The 23283-nt window shown below is 41.3% G+C and overlaps 1 protein-coding gene across 1 annotated transcript in view; it reads right to left on the bottom strand.

Moving 5' to 3' along the window:
• Positions 1–937: 937 nt before the first annotated feature.
• Positions 938–23283, bottom strand: part of ZZEF1 (zinc finger ZZ-type and EF-hand domain containing 1) — a 92156-nt gene continuing 69810 nt past the window's right edge. The window contains exons 45-55 of the mRNA XM_075904370.1: positions 21895–22080; positions 21492–21592; positions 20777–20912; positions 17761–18120; positions 16181–16324; positions 13146–13314; positions 11086–11184; positions 10103–10268; positions 8259–8412; positions 6411–6482; positions 938–4110 (exon numbers count right to left, since the gene is read on the bottom strand). Coding sequence (XP_075760485.1) covers positions 4036–4110; positions 6411–6482; positions 8259–8412; positions 10103–10268; positions 11086–11184; positions 13146–13314; positions 16181–16324; positions 17761–18120; positions 20777–20912; positions 21492–21592; positions 21895–22080 — 1662 coding nt within the window. The 3' untranslated portion in view covers positions 938–4035. The remainder of the gene's footprint in view (positions 4111–6410; positions 6483–8258; positions 8413–10102; positions 10269–11085; positions 11185–13145; positions 13315–16180; positions 16325–17760; positions 18121–20776; positions 20913–21491; positions 21593–21894; positions 22081–23283) is intronic.

Raw genomic sequence — 23283 nt, 5'->3', positions numbered from 1 at the left:
GGCTCTTGCTGCAGCTCAGCCAGCTCTTGCCAGAGCAGCGCATCAGGGCGCACCCACTGACTTTCACTTCTGCTCTTAGAAGATGCAGTACTGGAAAAAGCAGCACACCCCACAATAAATGAATGAAACCAGCTACTTTACAATCTGATATGGCTCTCTATAATGTGAGAGGAACATCCCTGCCCTAGATTCTCGTAGCCCTTACAGGATCACTCAAGCATAGCACATCTTACAGTCCAGGTTATCAATGTGTACTCAGTAAACACACTTATTACAACTCTCTTTGGCCATGTACAAAAGGGGAAAGCAAATTACTGTATAGTCTGGCCAAATGCCAGAGGAGACTCCAGCTAAAGGGAAAACCCCTCGCTACAGAAAATCCCTTATGTTCCCACCAACCAGCCACTGGGAAAAAGCCTATGTAAATAAATAGACTTTGCAGCATGCTTAGAAAGCCAACAAACTGCAGCTTGAGTGGACCAGTGGGAAGCATCACCCTTGCCAGCAATTTCCTCTCCATTATAGTATGGGAGCTGCTGTGGCAACAGAGTGCACCTCCATGTAGTGAACACTCACTCTAGTACAGGAACTGTATAGGAGTGAGCCACCCCCTTGAAAAATTGTGGCTCAACCTTACAACTTGAACCACATACATTCACCTTCCAAACCTCTCCCCTCCAAGGGGGAAGGGGAAAAATGAGCCTCTATATTAGCACAGGGGTCAATCCACATGGAACCAAATGCAGGATGGGTGCCTAAGCCAAACCGTCATGTGATGCTGTGCGGCAAGGTGTGGTATCAGCTAGCTAATCCTAAAAAGAACAAACAGGTTTACTTAGTCATCCTGTCTCTAAATGATTAGTATGCAAAGTAAACATCTAGCTCTGGCTGCAAATTCAATATTCAGCAAGGGAAAGAAGACACAGAAAACTAAAAACAGTGTTGTACTTTTTTATAGAATTTTTACAATATCTCTCTTCATTTGCATATTTTACCCATATCTATAACTTTGTTACATGTTGAGCTCAATCAGAATAAATCTAAAGGTCTGATCTATTTCGAACAATCAAACAATAAAAATTGCAAATTAGTAAACCCGTAAGAAAAGAAATTTAAAATCTTTTAAAGTATTTAATGAAAGCAAGTCACATGTATCATTAGGAACAATGTGATTTGTTTTAAATACATCATATATGATTCAGAACACAATATTTTAAAATTAGGCACATTTTTTCCTTCAGCATACCTGTTTTCCAGCCAGCTTTATACTATTCCATAGTATCTTCTGCATCCACTTGGAACTGCTGCAGGATTTCAAAGAGCTATTGGTCATAAATACTAAATTCATTTTACTACCCCTCCTCCCCTTTTTACATGATTGGGGGGGGGGGGAGAAATCAATATTTCTTGCCCCATAAAACCCCACAATGAACAAACAAAATGTAAGGCAGTGAAGGACTCAGTGTCAACACAGGTGACAGTCCTTCACTTCCATCTAGTGGGTAGAAAGAATATTTAGCAGCTAATGCCACTTGCAGCCCTTTGAGAGGAAGATAGCTGACTGGTAAGAGTATTAAGTGGTATGCCTAATAAGCAACTTTGGCCACTCCTGCACCATTCTCAAGCCTTTATGCATGTTATATAGAAAATAAAAATACAGTCCAACATAAGACTAAGAATGAGGAAATGGCATGAAGGATCTATGTACAGTCTGTAACCCTGACATAAAAAAAGAGGAAAAAACCTTCTGTAAATAAACATAGGCAGATCTCAACAGCACATCACATGCTTTACATACTGCACCATCAGCCTATTGTATATGTGTACTGTTTATCCAGGGACTCGTTTGAGGCAGCAGGGAAGAAATCTGCACTGTTCCAGAGCAGCAGTTTTAAAATGCTCATCTAAGCCTTTGATACAATGTACACTGTTCATTAACATGGACTTTAAAAGATTACCACAGTTTTGGTGCAATAACCCCATCTCCAATGCAGACCCTCTAGGAAGAACTGACTATCAGATGACAGAAACTCTCAGTTTCTCCTGCAGTCTGATTCCAAGCTTAAAGGCATCATTGAGAAGAGGGAACCAAAGCAATACAACTGCAAATTCCTTTATCTAGGAGTTAAATGTACACCACAAGTAAATCTTACGTTTAGTATTCAACAGTGTCTCACCCCGGAAAGGAAGAGGGAACTAACTTTCATTATGTTATGCTGCAGGGGAATTTTCAGCAGAGTGCGCATTTCTCTGCCTCTTTCCAAATTTGGGCAGAGGACAAGTTCTTTCTACACCCTAGGATTTGTTTTTAGAGAGCCATCCCAAACCCTGAATATAGTGATTACAACTTCTGGTGCCAAGGAGGGGGTTCAGTTTTTAACCCCTCCACTCAGAGTACTCTTTCCAATTTAAACTTCTCTCCACAACAGCACTGGCCTTACATTCACTTAATGGAATGGCAACTGAACCAGCTATTTCCAAGGCTGCAGCACCAATGACCATCCAAAAAATAATAAAAATAAAAATAAAAAGGGGGGGGGGGGAGGGCACTAAAGCACATTGCACATTTCCCTCCTAGAGGGAGATAGCATCACCTTTGAGACACTCCCAGTCCCAGGTGGTTGGAAGAGAACCAGTCCATAGACTATTCCCAAATGCAGGGCTCCTATACACACACAACAGTGCTTTACACTGGCCTTTTTGGACAACTAAGACCAGTGAATAGGACACGCAGTTCCAACACAGTCATTGTCATTATGCCATTTTGATCACCTTTCCAGTCTCTGCCACTGATGCATCTGGCTGTGCTTTCTTCATAGTTTCATTCTGGAAAAAAAAAATCTATGCACAATAGAAGTTTTGCAGATTTTATATTCAACAAAACCAATCAGGCAATTAGCTCATACAAAACATAGCCCCACAACCCTTAAAGCTCCTTGCAGTCTTCTTCAGCAAGGAAATAACCAGAAAATTTGGGCAAGATTAAAGCCAATTTATTTCAACACAGAGGTCTGCTATTTATTCCACATTCAGCAGGAGTAATGCAGTTATTGCTATATGAGATAAATTGGGTTAATCACTAACTCCCATCACCCCTTGATGCTGGGAATCAGGGTTTCCCAATGTTCACCAGAAGGAGCTCCTGGGTTACCAGTAGCAAAGAGTTAAGAAAAAATATGGCATGAATAATTTCTTCGAAAAATGCCATCTTTGATAAACATAAAAGTTAGGCATCACAGCCAAGGTTCCTCAGCTTCTCATACCACCTCTTTCCAAAGCTACTCCAAGGACAGCCATTGTGATTTCTGTACTAAACCAGAATAATGCATCGTACATATTTAAGACAAAGTAGAGTAATATCAGTCAATCAATCAAACCAAAAAAGACCAGTGGAGCCTTTTACCTCTCAAGGATGCTCTGTCATTGGAATCTTAACTGCTCTTGGAACCACTCAATAGTTTTAAAACCTCAAATTCAGTAATGAGTTAACTGCTCGGGTTTTTCTCCACGTGGGGCGGCTTTCAAAGCAAAGTGAAAGCTGGCGGGTTTTAAGAGTGGGCTACTTTTACACAAACCAACAAGATTCTTCTTCACCAATTTTACTTCCAATGAAAAATGGATGCTGTTGATGGCATCAGCTTCAGTTCAGTAAAACTTTTCAAGTCGTCCTTACCAGTGATCATCACTCAGTTTTCCTGGGAGCAAGTATACACAGAAGCCCCTTCCCCATTCTCATACTTCAGAAATCTTCTCCCATTTTCTCTGAATAAAAAAATACTTTTCTGTTTACTCTAACATGCTAAAATATGTGCATATGTAACTGTAGGTAACATGTGAGTTACTCCAAAATGTGCTATTTCTTTGAAGTGCGTTTTTTACTTTCACAAATTCTACATCGAAGTGGAAAGGAGGAAGGCTGCAGAGTACCCATATGCTGAAGCTGAGGGAACTTTTCCTGAACGGAGTGAAGTAGTTTGTTCCAAGGTTCCAATGGACAAACTATTCTATCCCATGCGCTCCGGCCATGAGCCAGTATTAAACATTCCAGAGACTCGTTGATTTATTTGGATAGTTAATGGCAAGGCTGATAGCAGCTATGTTTTTCAGGGCCTGGAGAGGAGGAAGAAAAATAAGTGAAACATCATGAAGATTAGCACCGTCGAGTAATTATTACTTTAAGTTCTAAAAAGCCACCCTCTGTTGTGTGAGTTTAACAGACATAGGAATAGTCTGTTCTCTATCCATCTGATTATGTTCTGGCAATGAAGTAAATTGTCATGCATCCAACAAGCTCTGGATGCTTAACAAAAAAGCAACTGCATTTCCGATTGTCCAGATGTCTCCATCTGCTAAATCTTTGCTTTTGTAGAGACAAGTCAGTTAATATGGATGCACGAGGCAGTCCACTGCAGTGTCACTTCTAAATGGACAGTGGGTTTTACTAAGATGGAGGAGTTTCATATTGAATGAGTGGAGTGTTAAGGGAACCGGAGATGCAACAGAGATGTTGGGAGAATTAAACTCTGAATTCAGAAAGTTTCTGGAAAAAACAACACTTTGGGGGTCCAGGGCTGCTCCTACTGAATTCAATGGGAGCAGGATTGGACTCTGTATGACTTAAGTGCTAGGAAAGGGAATGCAGAATCCTGATATGGGACAAGTTTAATTTTGATAATTTACATTCACTCAATTTGCATTCTCTGTAATAATATTCCTGGCGGCTATCTATAAAGGAAGACAACTTCATGAGTAGTTTCATTTGAGTGGTTATAGTTAATTTAGTCCCATCATTTTGTGCATATAGTTGGAATTATGTTTTCCAAAATTCATTACTTTGCATTTATCCGCATTATGATTCATCTGTCATTTTGTTGCCCAGTCACCTACTTTTGTGAAATCCTTTGGACGCTCTTCACAGTCTGCTTTGATCTTAACTATCCTGAGAAGTTTAGTATCTACAAATTTTGCCACCTCGCTGTTTACCCCTTTCTCCAGATCATTTATGAATATGCTGAATAGGATTGGCCCCAGTTCGAACCCCTGCAGGACACTACTAGTTACTTATCTTCATTCTGAAAACTTACCATTTATTCCTACCCTTTATTTCCTGTCTTTTAATCAGTTATCAATCCACAAAAGGCCCTTCTCTCTTATCCCATGATAACTTACTTTGCTTAAGAGCCTTTGGTAGGGGACCTTGTCAAAGGCTTTCTGGAAATCTAAGTACACTATATCCACTGGATCCCCCTTGGTCACATGCTCGTAGATAACCTTAGAGAATGCTAGTAGATTAGTAAACCATGATTTCCCTTTATAGAAACCATGTTGAGTTTTCTCCCAACAAATTATGTTTGTCTATGGGTCTGACAATTCTGTTCTTTACTATAGTTTCAATTAAAATTTGCTAGGTACTGACGTTAGACTTATCAGTCCTTAATTGCCAGGATCACCTCTGGAACCCTTTTTAAGGATTGGTGTCACATTAGCTATCTTTCAATCATTTGGTACAGATGATTTATACAAACCACAGTTAGTAGTTTCACAATTTCACATCTGAGTTTTCAGAACTCTTGAGTAAATGCCATCTGGTCCTGGTGACTTGTTACTGTTAAGTTTATCAATTTGTTCCAAACCTCCTCTATAATGACACCTCAATCGTCACATTTGTCATCTAAAAAGAATGGCTTGGGTTTGTGAATTTCCCTCACATGCTCAGCTGTGAAGACTGATGCAAAGAATTCATTTGGTTTCTTCAGAATGACTTTATTGTTCTTGAGTGCCATTTCAATTGTCCTGTTGCCCCACTGGTTGTTTAGGAGGTTTCCTGCTTCTGATGTACTGAAGTTTTGCTATTATTTTTTGAGTTTTTGGCTAGCTGCTTTTAAAATTACTTTGCGGCCTTCCTTATTGTATTTTTACACTTAATTTGACAGAATTTATGCTTTATTCTATTTTCCTCGCTAGGATTTAAACTTCCACTTTTAAAACTATGCCTTTTTAATCTCTCACTCCTTCTTTTTCTTGGTTAAGCCAAGCCACAGTGGCACTTTTCGTTCTCTTACTGAGTTTTTTTTAATTTGGAGTATACCTTTATTTTCAGCCTCCTAATTTTTATGTAGTTCCCCTTTCTGAAATAGATTTTCGTCTTTCACGCACTGCAGCTGGATTGCCATAATCTGAAACTATAGTCTTCTTTAGGTAACCAATTGTACTGAAATATAAACACCTGACTGAGGAGGGTGCAAGGAGGGAATAGGTAGTGAATGCATCAAGGCATTTGATTCCATATATGTGAGAGGCTTTCAAAACAGTGAAAAATGCTTATCCTGCAATCAAGAACGAGTGGCTGTCTCTTCAGGACCAGTCAGAGGAAAGACTCCTGACAGATTTTTTGTTTTTGTTCTTTTTACCTGTGCTGTGCAGCGATGAAGATGCTCTTCAGTATTTAAGGCAAGCAAGTAGTCCTGCAGAGATCCAAGCTCCTGAAGGCAGAAACATACTCAGTGAGACTGCTTTAACAAGATGTTTTTAGCAATGTTATTCTACAGAACAGAATCAGCATTAGCATTTCACTCTCCAAAAGATATCAGCTTCAATTCATCAAAGTTTTCACAGAACCATAGAAACGTAGGGCCAAAAGGGACCTTGAAAAGTTGTCTAGTCCTGTCTTCTGCACATACACACACATCCTTGACAAACATTTGTCAACCTATTCTTACAGCCTCCAATGACTAGGATTCCACAATCCTCCTTAAAAGACTGTCCTTATAGTTAGAACTGTGATCGTAATATCTAACTTAAATATCTCTTGCTTCTTTTTTACTTCATCTTACATTTCGCTGATATGGAGATACATTTTTATAACATTAAAAATATTTGAAGCCTGCCAATCAAGGTCTCCTCCCTCCATTTTTTTCCCCCAACACTAAACATGCCCAGTTTCTTTAACATTTACTCATAGGTCACGTTTTCTAAACTTTTTACAATTTTTGTTTCTCTTTGGACTGTCAATTTTCATTTTTTCCCCCCCAAAAAGAGTGATGCCCAGAACTGGACATAATACTCCAGCTGAAGACTCCCCAGAGTCTGAGTTGGACAATTACTTCCTGTTTCTTACATTCGACAATCTCAGCAATCTACCCTAGAATAACAGCTTTTTAAAAAAATTGTATCATTCTTGATTCATATTGAATTTGTGATGCATTATGTCCCCTACATCCTCTTTGATAGTACTGTTATCTAGCCAATTAGTCCCCATTTCATAGTTGTGTATTTGGTTTTTCCTTCTCAAATCCTTTGTTCTTTATTGAATTTCACCTTGTTTCCAGATCAGTTCTCCAATTTGTCAAGGCTATTGTGAATTTCAATTCTGTCTTCCAAAGAGCTAGCAACCTTACCCAGCTTGGTGGCAGCTGCATATTTTATAAATGCCCTTTCCACGTCATTAAGAAAGACACTGAACAGTTCTGGACCCAGCACAAATCTGTGCCGGATTCCACTAGACGCATCTACGCAGTTTGGACAGCAAACCCCGGTAACTACTCTAAGTGTGGCCTTTCAATCAGATTTGCATCCACTTTATAGTAATTTCATCTATACCACATTTCGCAAGTTGGCTTAGGAGAATGTCATGTAGGACTGTGCCACAAGATTTACGGCAATCAAAAAATAATAGCCTCTACTGCTTTGCGCCTCCTCATTAGGCCAGGAACCCTGGCAAAGGAGGAAGTCAGGCTGGTTTGGTATGAATTATTCTCAGCATTTAATATTGGCTATTACTTAGAACCTTATTATCCTCTAGGTGCTTAGAAATAGATTGCTCAATAGTTTGTTCCAGTATTTTTCCAGGTATAAGAGTTAAGTTGATAGGTCTATAATTATGCTCAAGATTGCACAATTTTCACTTCAGGATTCAGTGTAGGTTTGCCTTGCATCACATTTAAACCTTAATTTCAAATGGTTATCAAATCCAGTTCTCCCTTGAGTGTAGGCAGAAGATTAGAGTATGCATGCTTTAGTTCGTTAGGAAGAACCGTGCCCATTATTTAAGGCTGTACGATTGATAAGGAGATAGTATATGTCCCGGTATTAGAGCTTGCCATTGAACTCCACAAGGGAAAATGCTCACAACTTGTCTGGTGCCTAGGAAATCCTGACTTACTTGCGCAGAGGAGGAAGAAAGCCATCTAGCAGTACATTCTACCTGCTGGTCTCAGTGCTGATGAAAGGGAAACATATGGTTAAAACAGATTGCTTACATTCACTCTGCTCTCTGTAACGAAGAAGAGTTCGGTGAGTGCACGATGGAGTGGAAGAAGAAGAACACCAGGCTTGGACACGTCATTGCACTGGTTATTTTCCATCTGGGTGAAAAGCTGCCACAGGGGCTTTAACAAGGTAAGGTCACAGTCCCTTAAAAAAATGCAACAACCTAACATCAGTTATTTAAGCAGAATGCAGGGTAACTAATATTAATGACCCCAAACCCATTTTTTATATAAAGAACAATATTTTCAAGGGAGCTGAAATCTAGTAACATCCTGAAGCATTTAACAAGAAGCTGATTAGAAAGGTAGAATTGGATTTTGAAATACCTGGTTACAGAAATGTTGCCGCTCAATTGAAACTCCACCCAAAAGAGATTCAAGATGCCATTTTTGGGTCACAGGTCAGCAAAGCATTTAAGCACATGCCTATTTTCTTCCCCTATGCAACAATACACTTATGCCTGTGCTTAACATTAGACATAAGTCCAAGTTCGTGGACTTAAACAAGCCTAAAGCACTTTGTTGAATGAGGCTTAATTGGCCAATTGGGATCTTTGAAATAACTGAATGCAGCACTTTATCAAATGCTTGGACTCCAAAAGTTAGGGCTTTGCAACTCTAACCTATAAGCAGAAAAGGTATTCCTATTTTTTTAACGTAAGTATAGGTCATCTGTATCACTTTAAAAGTAACAGGGTTCCCAATCCTGCCTTTCCTCACATTACAATACAGTGAAGTTTGAGTATAGTCTCTACTAGGGATGTAAGGGACTAGTCGACTATCCGATATGCATAAGCTTATCAGACAGCCAACTAGTCCCTCGACTAGACACTGCCCCCTATCCTGCTGTCTCTTTGGGGAACCGGCTTAAAAGCCGGTCCCCCAGAGCACTGCCTCCGCGCTTCTGCTTTTTAAATGTATTAAGAGCCAGCAGGGCAGGGTCCATATATTGCCCAATTGTCTCTTTCTGCCCAGTGCAACCACCTCTGCCAGCCAGAATCAAGTATGAACTCACCTGAAGCTATAGTTCCATTTATGCAGCTTGCATTGTATAAATTGCAATACTGAATCAGTAAATGTTTTTTCTCCACTTTGTCCTTGATCTCCTCATGTTAGCTAAGAAGGGGAGACTCACCCATGGATCCTTAAATTTATTTTAACAGAATTAACATCTAAAAACAATTAACTGGAAATCTGACTGACTAATAGATTTGTTCCAAAGAATCTTTTAAAAAGCCATCTAGAAAAGGAAAAATAATGTTCAGAACATCACTATTTCAACAATTTTTGGCTAGCAAGACATTATTGAAACCCATCATCAGCAAAAGAACCTACAGTAAGTACCTACTAGGGATGTAAAATCCCATTTAATTGGCTAAACATTGATTAATCGATTAACAGGGGGTGAAGTGTGTGTGTGTGTGGGGGAGGGGGGAAGCAGCCCTTCAGGTGGGCTGGAGTAGCTGGTCGCCTCCTCTTACCTCTGCCATAGGCAGGGGCCGTACTGTCCAGGATGTCAGGGCAGCCACCATACCACCAGGATGCCAGAGCAGCTTCAGCATCCTGGTCAGATCAGCCCTTGCCTGTGGAGGGCTAGACTGGTCCAGCATCCCAATCAGAGCCGCCCTGCTTGCAGGGCGCTTGGGCCCGCCATGGAGAGGCTGCTCCATGGAAGGTGGGAAGCTGCTCCAGCCCCACTGTTTAACCAGTTAACCCTTCACAATCCTAGTAACCTACTTTAAATTATGATCCCCTGGTTCTCTCAGGACTTGACTTTAGCATAGCCTTTCCTCAGAAGGTATGGGTTAGTGTACAAAGTGGAGCAATGGATTTACCTCTGGCTGCTGCACTGCACTATCTTCAGGAGTAAGTGGATGGCCTTTAAACGCTGGTGTCCGATCTGTCGGCATGCTACTCCAACCTGCCATTCCCAGATTTTGGCTAGTGGGAGATGTGGGATCACCCTTTCCTCTGACAGCATTTGTTTCAGAATCTCAAATCCTGGAATTGAATACAATCTGTTATATCTGTAGGGAGAACTGCAAAACCGTCCTCTCCCCAGAATTGTTATGACAAACAAAAATAAAGATTTCACAGACAAAACTTGAGCTGGAGAAAGAAGGGCCAACTCCAGCCACCCGAAGTCCTTTCTTGGGCAAAATTTAATCGAAGTTATGTGGCTAAATTCCTTCAACTTTCTTTGAAAATCCCAACCCTAATATTTGCAATTAGAGTTTTGCCCAGGGAAGGACAACAGAATCTAAGCCCTAGTAAATATCTGAGGTACAGTAGGCCTAAGAGAATTGCAAAGCATTCCAATACAGAGTCATGTTTCAATAGACTATATTAAAATGTCAATTTATTAAATAAACCAATAAAGCCTTTCACACTGCATTTGCAAATGAACTAGAAGAGTCCATCGTAACAGGTATAATTACTCTTTAAACAACTTAAATGACTTCCATTTATAATTATCAATATTATGACAACTCTAAAGTGGTCTGTGAAACCCAAGTTGTATTTTGGTAAGTATCCTGGAGACTTGTGCGTGACGGATTTCGCTCCGAGTTTTCAAGATTCAGAATTTAGATACTTCTGTCATTGTTAAGCCAGAACGAACAGAAGCCATTCATCAAAACTCAGGATCACCCATGAATCACGTCACAACACTGTATTGTTCTTTTAAGAACACTTGAGGGGGAAAAAGCACATGCCAAGCAACCTAAACAAAAGTATATGCCAAGGAATGTTAATACAAAAAATGTGTGAAAGCATGGATCGAAGTAACTGTACTAAGTCAAATTAGTCACACTCTTACCTGTCTGGAACCTTCCAAGGTGACCTGCTGTCACTGTAAACTTGTAACCCCATTCAGTATTACTCATGTCAGAGGTGAACCGGTAATATAGTGTATCTCCTGTGGAAAATACCATCCACATTAGACCAAAAAAAAAATTGATAAGGTGCTATTACAAACAGAATAGAACAGAACTGAAAAGTTTACTGAAATAATTTGATTGTAGATTAAATCATCTTTCACCCTTCTGGTAATCCCAAAGTGAACAGAACAAAGACAAATGGAAGGCTGATCAAGAATGTTAAACAGCTGCCACTAGTGTATAAAGATACCCACACAGAGATTAATGCTTTCTATATTTTGTCAGAATTGCTTTAGCCAAGTGTGTGTGTAGGGGGGGAATGGGAGGGGAGAGGAGGGGAGGTGTAAAGGAAACTAGTGCACATTAGTTAAACCTCTTTTCTAACTGAACTGATTAATGATTTATGAGATATTGAGCAAAATTTACCGGATATTGACAAGAAAAAGGAGTAAGTTACTAATATATGAATCACTACTTTTAATTACCAGCTGGGAGCCCTCAAGCTTTTGAAAACTCTTCTGTACAAAGGATGCTTCTCCAAGTTTTGTGTGTGAGTGAGTGTTAGCAAAGATGAAAAATATTGCTAAGAGAGAACTGAGGATCTCAAAGAACCCTACTGTGTCCAGTATTCAGGTAACTAGTTCAATATATGCTACATAGAGCAGCAACATGGCTAGGGCTAATCATTTCAGTGTCACATCATGTCCATAAACTGGTATTTGACACTTAGCTATTCATACAACTTCTAGGATGATGCTCTGAAATCACTTGTCCTCTTTTCAGTCTTCTCAACACTAAGCATGCTGTTTTTCTTAAACCTTTCCTCATAGATCAGTTTTTAAATTTAATTTTGTTGCTCTCCTCTGGACTCCCTCCAGTTTGTGGGAGCCCAGATTTGGGGACAATATGCCAGCTGAAACCTCATCAGTGCCAAGCAGAGTGGAACCTCCTGCATTTTACATGAAACTTCTGTTACTACACTCCAGAATGATATTAGCCTTTTGTGCAACTGTACCACACTTTTGGCTTGTATAAGTTGGCCCTCCCTGGTCCAGCACCCTTAGGACCTGACTGGTCAGAGAGGAGGGATTTTGCTGGACCGGAGGCAGGGGAGGGGTCATTTGTGGCCCCTCACCTGCCACTGCCTCCCATCCGAAGCCATAGCCTGGCTGCCAACCACCCACCCAGTCTCTCCTTGTGCAGGGCTTCTGGCCCCACTGTGGAGGGCTCCAGCCCTACCAGGCAGTCCCACTGCCTCTCTGCCCTGCCAGACAGCTCCGTAGAGCAGCAGAGGGGCTGCTGGGCTCCTGAGTGCGCCATTAGGTGGCAACCCTGCTCCCATGTTCCTGGCCCTGCCACCAGGCAGTGCCGCTGCCTCCCAGCCCCACTGACAAGTTATGCCGTTGGGCAACAACCCAGCTACTGAGCTCCTCATTGTGCCACCAGGCAGCGGCCCCCCAACACTGCCGCCTCCTGGTCCCACCAAGTAGTTCTGCCATCAGGTAGTAGGCCCGCTGCTGGGCTCCTGGTTTTGCTGATTTCCGCTACTGGGATCCCAGCCACCAGCCCTCCAACTGGGACTCTCCAGTTCTGGAACATCCAAGATCCTGCAGATCACAGATACTGCCAGACCAGAGAGTCTGGGCTAGAGAGGTTCAATCTGTACTGAATTTGTGATATAAAGAAAGCCTTCAGAGTACTATGCCTAGCTAGTTATTGCACATTTTGTATTTGAGCATTTATTTTTCCTATCTGAATGCAGTACTTTGCACTTGTCTTTATTTACTTTCATTGTTTTGCTTTTAGGCTAGTTCAACAACATGAATAGAGAACACAACATGTATTTGAGTGAATTGGGGATGGGATAAGAGCAGGGGTTTTTCCATGTATGCCATGAACATCAGGGGACATAAATTAAACTAAAAGGTCTTGGTTTCTCACACCGCAAGCTATACTTATTTGTACTTACATATATTGTATAGCTATACAATGCATTTACCTGGAAGCTCAAAATCAGTCCACTTCTGCAGAGACCCACTGAAACTGTGCCGATCCTGTTGAAAATCACTGCTGCTGGACATGATTAATTCATCACAACCTTCTTCTGTATTACACTGAGAGTCAAATTTGATTGAAAGATAGATAGCACCAGGGATGTGAACTTTATCCTGAAGAAGGCAAACAGATGACACCCATACCAGTTTACTGTATCGGTATGCAAATAGTCAATAAAGGCAGCCTCTGATAAAGGTACAAAGATTACAATATCTCTATTAAAGAGTCTTCATTAGGTCAGTGGTGGGCTAATTCAAAGAGTGCAGAGTGCTGTCAAAAGTGACAACTATAGAGTCTAGCAGTGCTCATGTGTAAATAAGCACAGTTGTATTGCATGCCTGTAAACTGATTCACTGATCAAGAATGCCGGCTTCCAAGATACTGACCTCCAGAGCACATCTTACATGCATTAAACCACCCTCATACCAGAATTTCTACTGCATACAAATGCTAAGAGAACCCCCAGGACTGTCACTGAATTTCTGGGTCCAAGGGACATTCCTCTGTACTGTAGTGCAGAGCTAGGCAAAATACAGCCCGTGGGCCAGATAAGCCGCTTGGATCCATCATATGGCAGCCTGTCACTGCCCTGCCTGCCCCACTCCTACTCAGCACTCAGAAAAGCCATCCGTGGGGCTCTGAACTAGGGATGTGAATAGTTAACTGGTAAGCATTACCCTTACTGGGTGATGTTTACCAGTTATGGTTAACCAGCAGGGGCTGAAGCAGTCCCCTCTCCCTTCCCCCCGCAGGCAGGGAGCTGCTGCAGCTTTGATGGAACATCCCCCTCCCATGGCAAGCCTGGCCCAGTTGGAGCAGTCCCCCACCATGGTAAGGGGGTTGCTCTGGCCTGGCCATGACATGCAGGGAAGCCACTCTAGTGCAAATGAGTTGCCGTGCCCCTTGCTTACCCCTATGTGGCAGTTAACCAGTTAAATATAATGTTTAACCAGTTAACTGATTAAACAGGATTTTACATCTCTGCTGTGAACACTAGAGTTCCAGGGGAGGGGAAGAGAGGCTTCTTATGCTGTCCCCACCCCAGCAAATTCTTGCAGCTCCCATTGGCCAGTTTCCAGCCAGTAGGAGCTGCCTGTTTGAAGGACAGACAGTACGTGAAGTACCTCTTCCCTCTCTCAGCAGTCAGTTCAGAGCAGCATACACATGGCCCCTGCAGTTGCTCTGAGCACATGCAGGGGCATGGAAGGTAGGGACCTTGGTTGAAGAACTTGCTGGCCTGCTGGCGAGGAGCTGTCCAGGTAAGCACTTCCTGGCCAGAGCCCATCTCTGGCACCCTAGCCCCTTCCTTCCCTGCAACCCTTTCCCCCCCGGGTATCCCAAACCCTCTGTACCCCTAGTCCTGCACCCATACCCCTTCCCAGACCCTGCACCCCCCTCCATGTCACAACTGCACCCCAATCTCCTTCCCCAGGTCGTAATCCAACCTCTGCACCCCCTATACACCCCTGCTCCAGGTCACAACCCCCCTTCCAGATCCAACACCCCCTCCCTGCACCCCAATCCCTTAACCCAAGCGCCCTTCTTCACCCAACCTCCATTAGCATCACAGAAGAGTGTGGCCCTTGACCACTTACCAATTTCTTGCAGTGACCTCCCTATCAAAAATTACTGCCCACCCCTGTTCTAGCCACATGTTCTCTTTGCCCAACATGGAACACTGGTGCTGTTGAGTGCTCTCCTGGAAGAGGACTACCTTCTACCCTCTTACTAGTATGGTGCTGCTAACTAATGCCAGGAAAAGAGAAGTGCCTCTTCCTGGCTGCTGCAGCAGCCACAACTGGGAAAGGGGTGCATATTCCCCAGATGGGCCAGGCCCACATTTGTATGCCCTCTGCACTTCCCAGTAGAGCGAGAAATGCAGCAAACTGTGTACTTTCCCCACATTCCCTGACAAAAGGGAACAGCCAGCAATGTTCCTCTACAAAACTGAGGGAAGGGGGGGAAGCTTCAGCCCCCACTGACTTCCCTAAAGGCACCTGGAGGGTTGGAGGCAGGGGCAGTCTTAGACCGGGGTGGGGGGGGGGGGAGAGTTGGGAGTAGAGGGGCTTTCCCAGCTAGTTCCTTTCTCTGGATGTGGATTACAGGAGGGATCATGTGAGGATTACCTATTATGATCGCTCTCTCTGGGCATCTGGTATTGGCCACTGTCAGGAGACAGGAAACTGGGCTAGATGGACCTTTGGTCTGACCCAATATGGCCGTTCTTATGTTCAGTGGGGCTGCTCATGTGTTTAAACTGCATGTGTGGTGAAGTATTTTGCTGAATTGAAGGCTTTAATCTACTATATAGTAGAGAGAGTTTGTCAGAGTGAGTATGTCTGTCTGTCTGATCAAGAACTCCTCCTGAACAGTACGAGCTAAGACCACCAAATTCAGTATACAGCTTCCTCTTATCATAGCTTAAAGCAAGATGAGGGTTAGGATGTGCTGCAAAAATGCAGTGTGCCTAGAATGGGATTGTTTCTCATAAAACTATACAAGGAAAGAGAATCACCCTAAGGACACCATCCCTACCCATCCTGGCTAATAGCCATTGATGACCTAAGCTCCATCAATCTATCCAGCTCATTTTTTAACCCTGTTAAAGTTCTAGCCTTCACTGCCTCCTCTGGCAAGGAGTTCCACAGGTTGACTGTTTGCTGAAGTTAATTGGATTACTCACATGCTTAAATGAAGGCACACACACCATATCTGACTGAATAGGAACCTTACTTATATACTTTTGTACAAGGTGAAACCTCAGTTTTCGGGAATGCCTTGTTAACTGAAAGATCATGAGTGGGATTTGCCAGGAGTGCCGCCATAGGTTAAAAATGCAAGTCCCATTGCCTGAACCCGGAGAAAGGCAACAAGACTTATGCTCCCTAAGCCACACAGGTGCCATTAGAATCCTTCCCAGAAATTTCATTTCACACAAAACCTATGCAGACTCATTGCACTTTAACATATATAAATTACCTGAAAGTTAGTATTGTTGTTGTAAGGATGCTTGGATTCCCGCACTTGGATGGCCATTCCTGGTTCCTCCATAAATTGACAGGCGGTCAGTGCCATTGTTCCCAGCATGCTCTCATTGCACCCATGCAGCACTTTCTGTAAGATCTAAGGAAATACACCACCACATCACATACGGTCAGTTTGCTATCAAAACAGCATTTGCACGCTGATTTGACAAGGACTGACAAAGTTGTCTAGCAACACGACCCCTTAGAAAAGAGAAACCAAGCTACTGATAGGAAATAAAAAAAACTCAAAAACAAAATTACCAACTGGCCTCATTAGGTGAGCGTACAGTCCCCTGGAAATGAAGAAGGTTTACATTTAGTCCTCAGACTGCGTTTCAAATCCTGTTACTTTGGTGGGATTCTTGCATATTGAGACAGATTTTGAAAGGCCAGATATTTCATAACCTCTCTCAGCTCTCTGCATAGATGTTGGCATAAAGGCTAATCCCACAATGTCACAACATATTGAGATAGGTAAATAAAGCCTAAAGCGAACAAGACACATAATACTGATCTAGAGAATTTTACTAACATATCAGATTGACACTTTGCTTTCCATATCTACACTGACTTTTAATTTTAAGAAACGGTGTCAAATATTTCAGGCTTCAAATTCCATAAACCTACAAATATGAGTCTTAAATAATATCCTTCTACCAGTTATAAAATTACTAGGCATGTCAACGTGTAGACCACTACATGATTAACTGATAAGCCTGTATCAGAGGTGGCAAGGAACCGGTGCCCATGGGGAGCCCATCTTTTTGATTAACAAGTTCTTAACCTAAGCTTTAGGCATGTATACAGCAGAGACTAAGACTGAGATGAGGCATGGTGGAGCAGCCAGCTGAATAACGCCAGGAAAGGTATCAAAAGATTATTTGTTTCCTGGACATGCACACATGCTTCATTAGTTATATTCCAGTTGTGTCCAAAAGCCCTAATCCAGAGAGCAATGGCATGATGTGCCATATGGATACGTAGGTAGTTACTACTTGTCTTCAGTTACAAGTCTCAGAGCTTGTTTTCCTCAAACAATTATTTTTAAAGCAGAAGATTTTTAGGTATTTAAGTCCCAGCTTGACAAATCCCTGGCTGGGACGATGTAGTTGGGATTCTGCCTATTTTTAGCAGGAGGTTGGACTTGACCTCCTGAGTTCTCTTCCAACTCTATTGTTCTATGATTTTTAAAATACATACTGAAACCTAGCTAAAAACAGCATTTAAAATGGGCTCCTTATCCCACTGACAGTTTTCCAAATCCTAGCTGTTCATTTATTTGAAACAGCTGGCTCCAAGAAATAGGTTTTAGTTTTCTGTTGGTCACCAAGTCAATCTGTACAAATATTGTCAAAAACCCTTGTTTTTGGCTGAAAACTGAGTTTACTGTAGAAGAGATACACAATTTGAAGCTTCAAGTCTTTGAAAGTTTTGCATTTTGTTTTAATCACAAGTACCTCCAGGGGTTTGCTAGTCAGCTGGAAGTTCACATACATACAAGATTCCTTCAGACTACAAATGCAGCCCACTTACCTTCTCCCACAGCTGCTTCTCCTCTAGCTGCATAAGCATATCTAAAATGTAAGTCATGTGTGCTGGGCCACTCAGCTCCAGGATTTCTTCATTTACTGCCACGCCATCAGGCCATTCAGCCAATAATGAGGCAAGTACATGCCTGGCATAAAGAACAGCAGTGGCCTCATTCACTCGATACAAGTAATCCCGCACAGCTTTTTTGCTCCTGGAATCCAGCTCTTTGTGCAATAGTATGGAACTCTTGGTACGACGCTGTTTGACATAGCTAAGTTGGAGATCACTCTCTGTGTTGGTTATTAGTTTCTGGGTAATGGGATTGGATTCTTCAGTGGCTTTATCACAGAGTACAGGTTTTGACTGCAAGAGACAAGCACAGGTTTGAAAGGAGTTTCGAGGCAACTTCCTTCCTTGTGTCGAGAAATCTAGAACCAGAAGTGTAAATCATTGTTTACAGGTGGATAACTAGATTAATCAAAAATCACTAGTTCCAATCTTTCACAGAGAACACAACTAAGCCTGCTTAGGGAAAATGTATCTTAAGTTTGTCCTTTGATGCCAACGGACATAGTTACCAATTATATACCACTGATATTAAATACAGGCAGGAACCAACTGATTCTAATGCTGAGAGAATAAGCTTGACCTGAATTGTACAGATGAAGCAATAATGTCAAGGCTCCACACACTTTTTTGTGGTACTCCTATTGGATATACTGTAACTACAGTAATCACAGCCACTTAAGAGCAACTAAGAAATTAGCAGCTGTTTCCTTTCTGATGCTAAGTACAACTGCATTCAAAATCTATTCATTCCAGGCTCAAATGCCCAGTATCCAACACTGATCTACTGTCTTCATTCTTGTTTAGCTGAAAATATGTTCAGTTCAATGTTATTTTAAATAAGCCATGAATATATCAAGTACATAAAGACCACAAACATACAATGTTATTTTTAAACACTGAAAGTTATTCTAGCACTGGAACTAATTACTAACATATGTGGCTAATTTACCATCACTTGGGAGTCTTTAAATCAAGACTGGGTATTTTTTTTTAAAAGACATGCTGCACTTTAAGCACAAATAAGATACAGGTATCACTGGATTCAATTTTAGGACCCATACAATGCAAAAGATCATACTAGATAATTTCTTCTGGCCTTAAAAAGTAACTATGAATTTTTGGTGAATAGCCATTAAATGAGATGATCCATAACTTACTATGACACTATATTGTAGCTAGTCACAGTACTAGATACAGTTGTAGAAACCAGTAGGTATGAAACAAAAAAAAAGTTTAAAACATGTTTCCAATAAGTGAAAATTAGTGATGACCGTATACCTAAGCTTCTCCAATGAAACAAAAGGAAAAACTATGTAGCACTTTAAAGACTAACAAGATGGTTTAATAGGTGATGAGCTTTCATGGGCCAGACCCACTTCCTCAGATCATATTCTGACCATATATACCAAAGGAATACAATGAAAAAAGTGAACACATTATTAAACTGACAAATCAGATACAGTATAGAAGGTGGGGTGAGGGAGAGGGAAGCAGGAAATAGCTATTTATGAGTCAATGAATGGCTAATTGGGGAGATAAGTAGGGAAGCTATCTTTGTAATGGTTAAGGTAATTAGCATCTTTGTTAAAGCCCATTTGTAAAGTGACAAATTTAAGAATGAAAGAAAGTTCTGAAGTTTCCCTTTGTGATCTGGTGTTAAAGTCTCTTTGAAGTAAGATGCATATATAGTAAGGTCGTTAAGACTATGTCCAATTGGTTGAAATGAAAAGCAACGGGTTTTTCCTTGTGAAGATGTCTGATGTGTGGGCATTAATTCTTTGGCGAAGTGTCTGAGAAATCTGTCCAACATACATAGCAGAAGGACACTGTTGGCACATGATGGCATAAATTATATTTCTGGATGAACAGGAATGTGTGTTCTTGATCATATAACTGACACAGTTAGGTCCAGTGATGGTGTCACCAGAGTAAATATGTGGACAAAGTTGGCAACGGGGTTTGTTGCAAGGGAAAGTTCCAGGGTTGGTATTAATGTGGTATGTCCTGTGGTTGTTGGTAAGGATCTTCCTGAGGTTAGGTGGTTGTCTATAGGAAACTATGGGTCTGTCCCCCAGGGCCTCTCAGAGTGTAGTGTCCTGTTCCAGTATAGATTGTAGGTTTTTGATAATGTGTTGGAGGGGTTTAAATTGCCATGCTGGGCCCATACTAGGGATGTAAAGGGTTAACTGGTGAGCATTCACCTTTTCGGCATGCTTACTGGGGGTAACCGGTTAATTGTGCATGGAGGAGCCCCCTGCCCTGCCCAGTGGAGCAGTGGGCTCAGCCCAGGCTGGCTGGAGCAGCACCTTGGGACGGGGGGAGAGAGAAGGTTAAGTTGCTCCAGCCTACCTAGGCCTGCTGTGAGCAACTGCTCCAATGCCACCCGCCCCAGCAAACTGATTCACCGGTTAACCATATATTTTAACTGGTTAACATTTTAAGTGGAATTTTACATCTCTATCCCATACTCAGGATTTCCAGTATTTTAGCTGCATCCCAATGCATGGACTAATTGACACTTGCTACCCAGAGTCACTTAACTTGTCTTTTGCTACTAAAGTCATATGATCTGTTTCAGCAAAATGGATACACCATTCCTTGGTATTATTGAATCTATTCATATGGTAACACATCAGTGACGTGGTCAATGTATGTATTTATGGTTATATATTAGATAAAAATCTCTTGTGTGAAATAGGGAACTCGTAACATTGCAGTAAAGTCATAATTTGTTCTCCTGGTCTAAAATCTAGTTCTTCTAGATCTTCAAGAAAGAAACTGCAGAGAAGATGGATATGTTTCTTGCTGATATCTTACCTATTCTTTTTAATAGAATAAAGCAGCTTAATCTAAGGACTATGTAAACAATCAAATTTGGACTGTCTAAATTACTGGAATCCTTAAGTCTTATGATTTCAAAAGAAAAAGAAAATTTGGTAAGAGCACACACCAAACACGGTAATATGATCATGTCTGTGTCCACTGCTTTTGAACTCTGCTCTTCCAATTTCAAACGCTTGCTGGGCTGCCATTTTTGGGCTAATGTTCGGATCTTTTCATCTGTCGTAATCACATCTCCATCAAACCTTAAAAAGGGACAAATATTGCAATCAATTAACTTAAAGAGATACATTTGCATTTAAGGCTTTCCTGACTTGCACATAGAAGGCTCTTATCCAACTTCTACCTTACTCTTTTGTGAGGTCAGATCAACTAACATTCTCATTTGATCTTATTAACTGAAAAATATGTTCAAGTCTTGCAACTTGATTTTTTAAGCAGCAGATGGTACCAGAAGCTGTTCTGAGTGCCAGTAAGTAAGTAAGTCTATGCTCATCTCTCTTCCTCACTTAGGATGACATTTGAGAAATACTTTTATATCTGACTTTCCATCCATAAAAGCAATTTCTTCTACAGATAGATACTGAGAGTCAAGTCAGCCAAAGGAACATACGACATACTTCAAAAATCCTAGCTTCTGTCCTCACATCTGCAGTTCTAAATTTAACAGGAATCAATTTTCCAGTTACATTTTAAGTAGTACTATAAAGCAGTTTCATATCTTTTTCCATATAGCAGTTTCTGTTTAGCTCCCTGGTAATAGAATACAAATTATCTTCTATATTCAATGATTGTTTTTCTGCTGGATTCAGTAGCTCCCTTACCTCTTTTGAACTTCCAGGAAGAAAGAATCTGTTCTTTTCATCTGCAACTCATACATGGCACGAAGAATATGCAAAGGTGCATTGAGTGCATCATGCGTCATCTGAAACAAAACATAAGTAAGGCTAGGTGAGGAAAGGTGAATTTCAATTGGGATTATCTACACATACATTTTCCTGTTCAGCATATAAATAAAGGACTAATGAATTTCATAATCTCTACAGTTATAACTTACTAAAAACCTTAGTAATATTTATTTTTGAAGCCCACATATACAATTATATTTAATCTAGGCAATAATACAGTCAGTTATTAATAACTAAAAAAGTTGTTAAAAAATTAAAGACCAACACATGGAAACAATTGTGTCACACACAAAAAAGGGGGGGGGGGGGGAAACCGTACCAAGAAACATATTTTGGTTGCTTCATCCAAGCCCTCTAGAGGATCAAGTTTGCTTTGATCCAGATCAATGGGGCTGACAGACTGGTCCACATCCTGATCTCTCTCCCTTTCCTCTAATTCTGTATCCTCATGTTCCGCCATGGAGCTGATCTCCTTCTTTGAGGAGTACAGCATTATTGACAAAATCTGTATGGAAAAAAGCAACATGTGGTATATATAATACCTGTAGCTATTATTAGTGTATGTACAACTGGTACTTGTAAAAACATTATAAAAACTTGGACTGAATTATTAACACAGACTTTTCTAAAAACGAACAGCACTCAAATAGCATTTCCCATTTTTTAAATACTTTTAAATGCATGTTACAGTCTTCTATGAAGACATCTAAAATAATTACTCAGATTTAAAACAACTGAGAAATTAATTCTTCAACAATTTGAGTGTGTTAATATTCAAGTAATCCAATATAGGAACACCATATGATTAGCTGCAATTATCATCCACAGACAAAATGGTGTTTTTTAGCCATAGTCTTTTTCCTGAAAAACAAGTAAGTTACATATTTGGCTCCAATATGCATAGTAAAATTAACTACTAAGAGCAGCCGAATAACATACTGCCTTGGTCTTGCCAATTTATACCAGTTGTAAGCATCTAGGCTAGTACAGACACTAGGAGAAAAACTTCATAGAGCCACTATGGTCGGTTACCATAATGTAGAAAATCGCATTGCCAATTCCTCCCTTCAATAACAGATGTTCAAAATAAAAAAAAACCCACCACAAGACAAAAACCAATGTGTCCAACCATACGTTAGACCTCCCACCAGTTACACTATTGTAATGATTCATGTATATATGCTTACGTTCTGCGTACAGCAACACCATCTAATAAGTACTAGGGATGTTAAATATTGGTTAATTGAATAGTCGATTAACCTCATGAATTCTTATTGGTTACTTGACTATTCTATAGGCCCCAGAGGTGGGGCCAGCAGCCAGTGAGCTCCAGACCCACTCCCGAGGAGCCCCTTGCCACTCCAGGCTGCTGCCTATCAGAGGCAGCAGCGGGGGTGCCAGGTGAGAGCTGGCCCACAAGGGGAGCCAGTTTAAAAACTAGCCCCCCTCTTGGACCGGCTGCCTGTCACCTTGTGTTGCTGCCTCTGGATAAAAAGGCAGTAGCACGGGGTGGCAACAACCCCTGTCTGGGGGAGGGGAGGGTCTAAGCTCCTAGACCCGGTATGAGCCAAAATTGAACCAGGCTGCCTGCCCGCTGGCTCGTAATATACTTTAAATGCAGAGCCGCTGCAGGGGTCGGTCCCAGACCCATCGCAAGCCAGGATTGAGCCGGGCTGCTGGCCTGCCTGCTGAAAAATTTACTGAAGTC

Source organism: Pelodiscus sinensis, chromosome 21, assembly GCF_049634645.1.
Source record: "Pelodiscus sinensis isolate JC-2024 chromosome 21, ASM4963464v1, whole genome shotgun sequence".
Lineage (NCBI taxonomy): Eukaryota > Metazoa > Chordata > Testudines > Trionychidae > Pelodiscus > Pelodiscus sinensis.
This window is presented reverse-complemented; position numbering and strand designations above follow the sequence as displayed.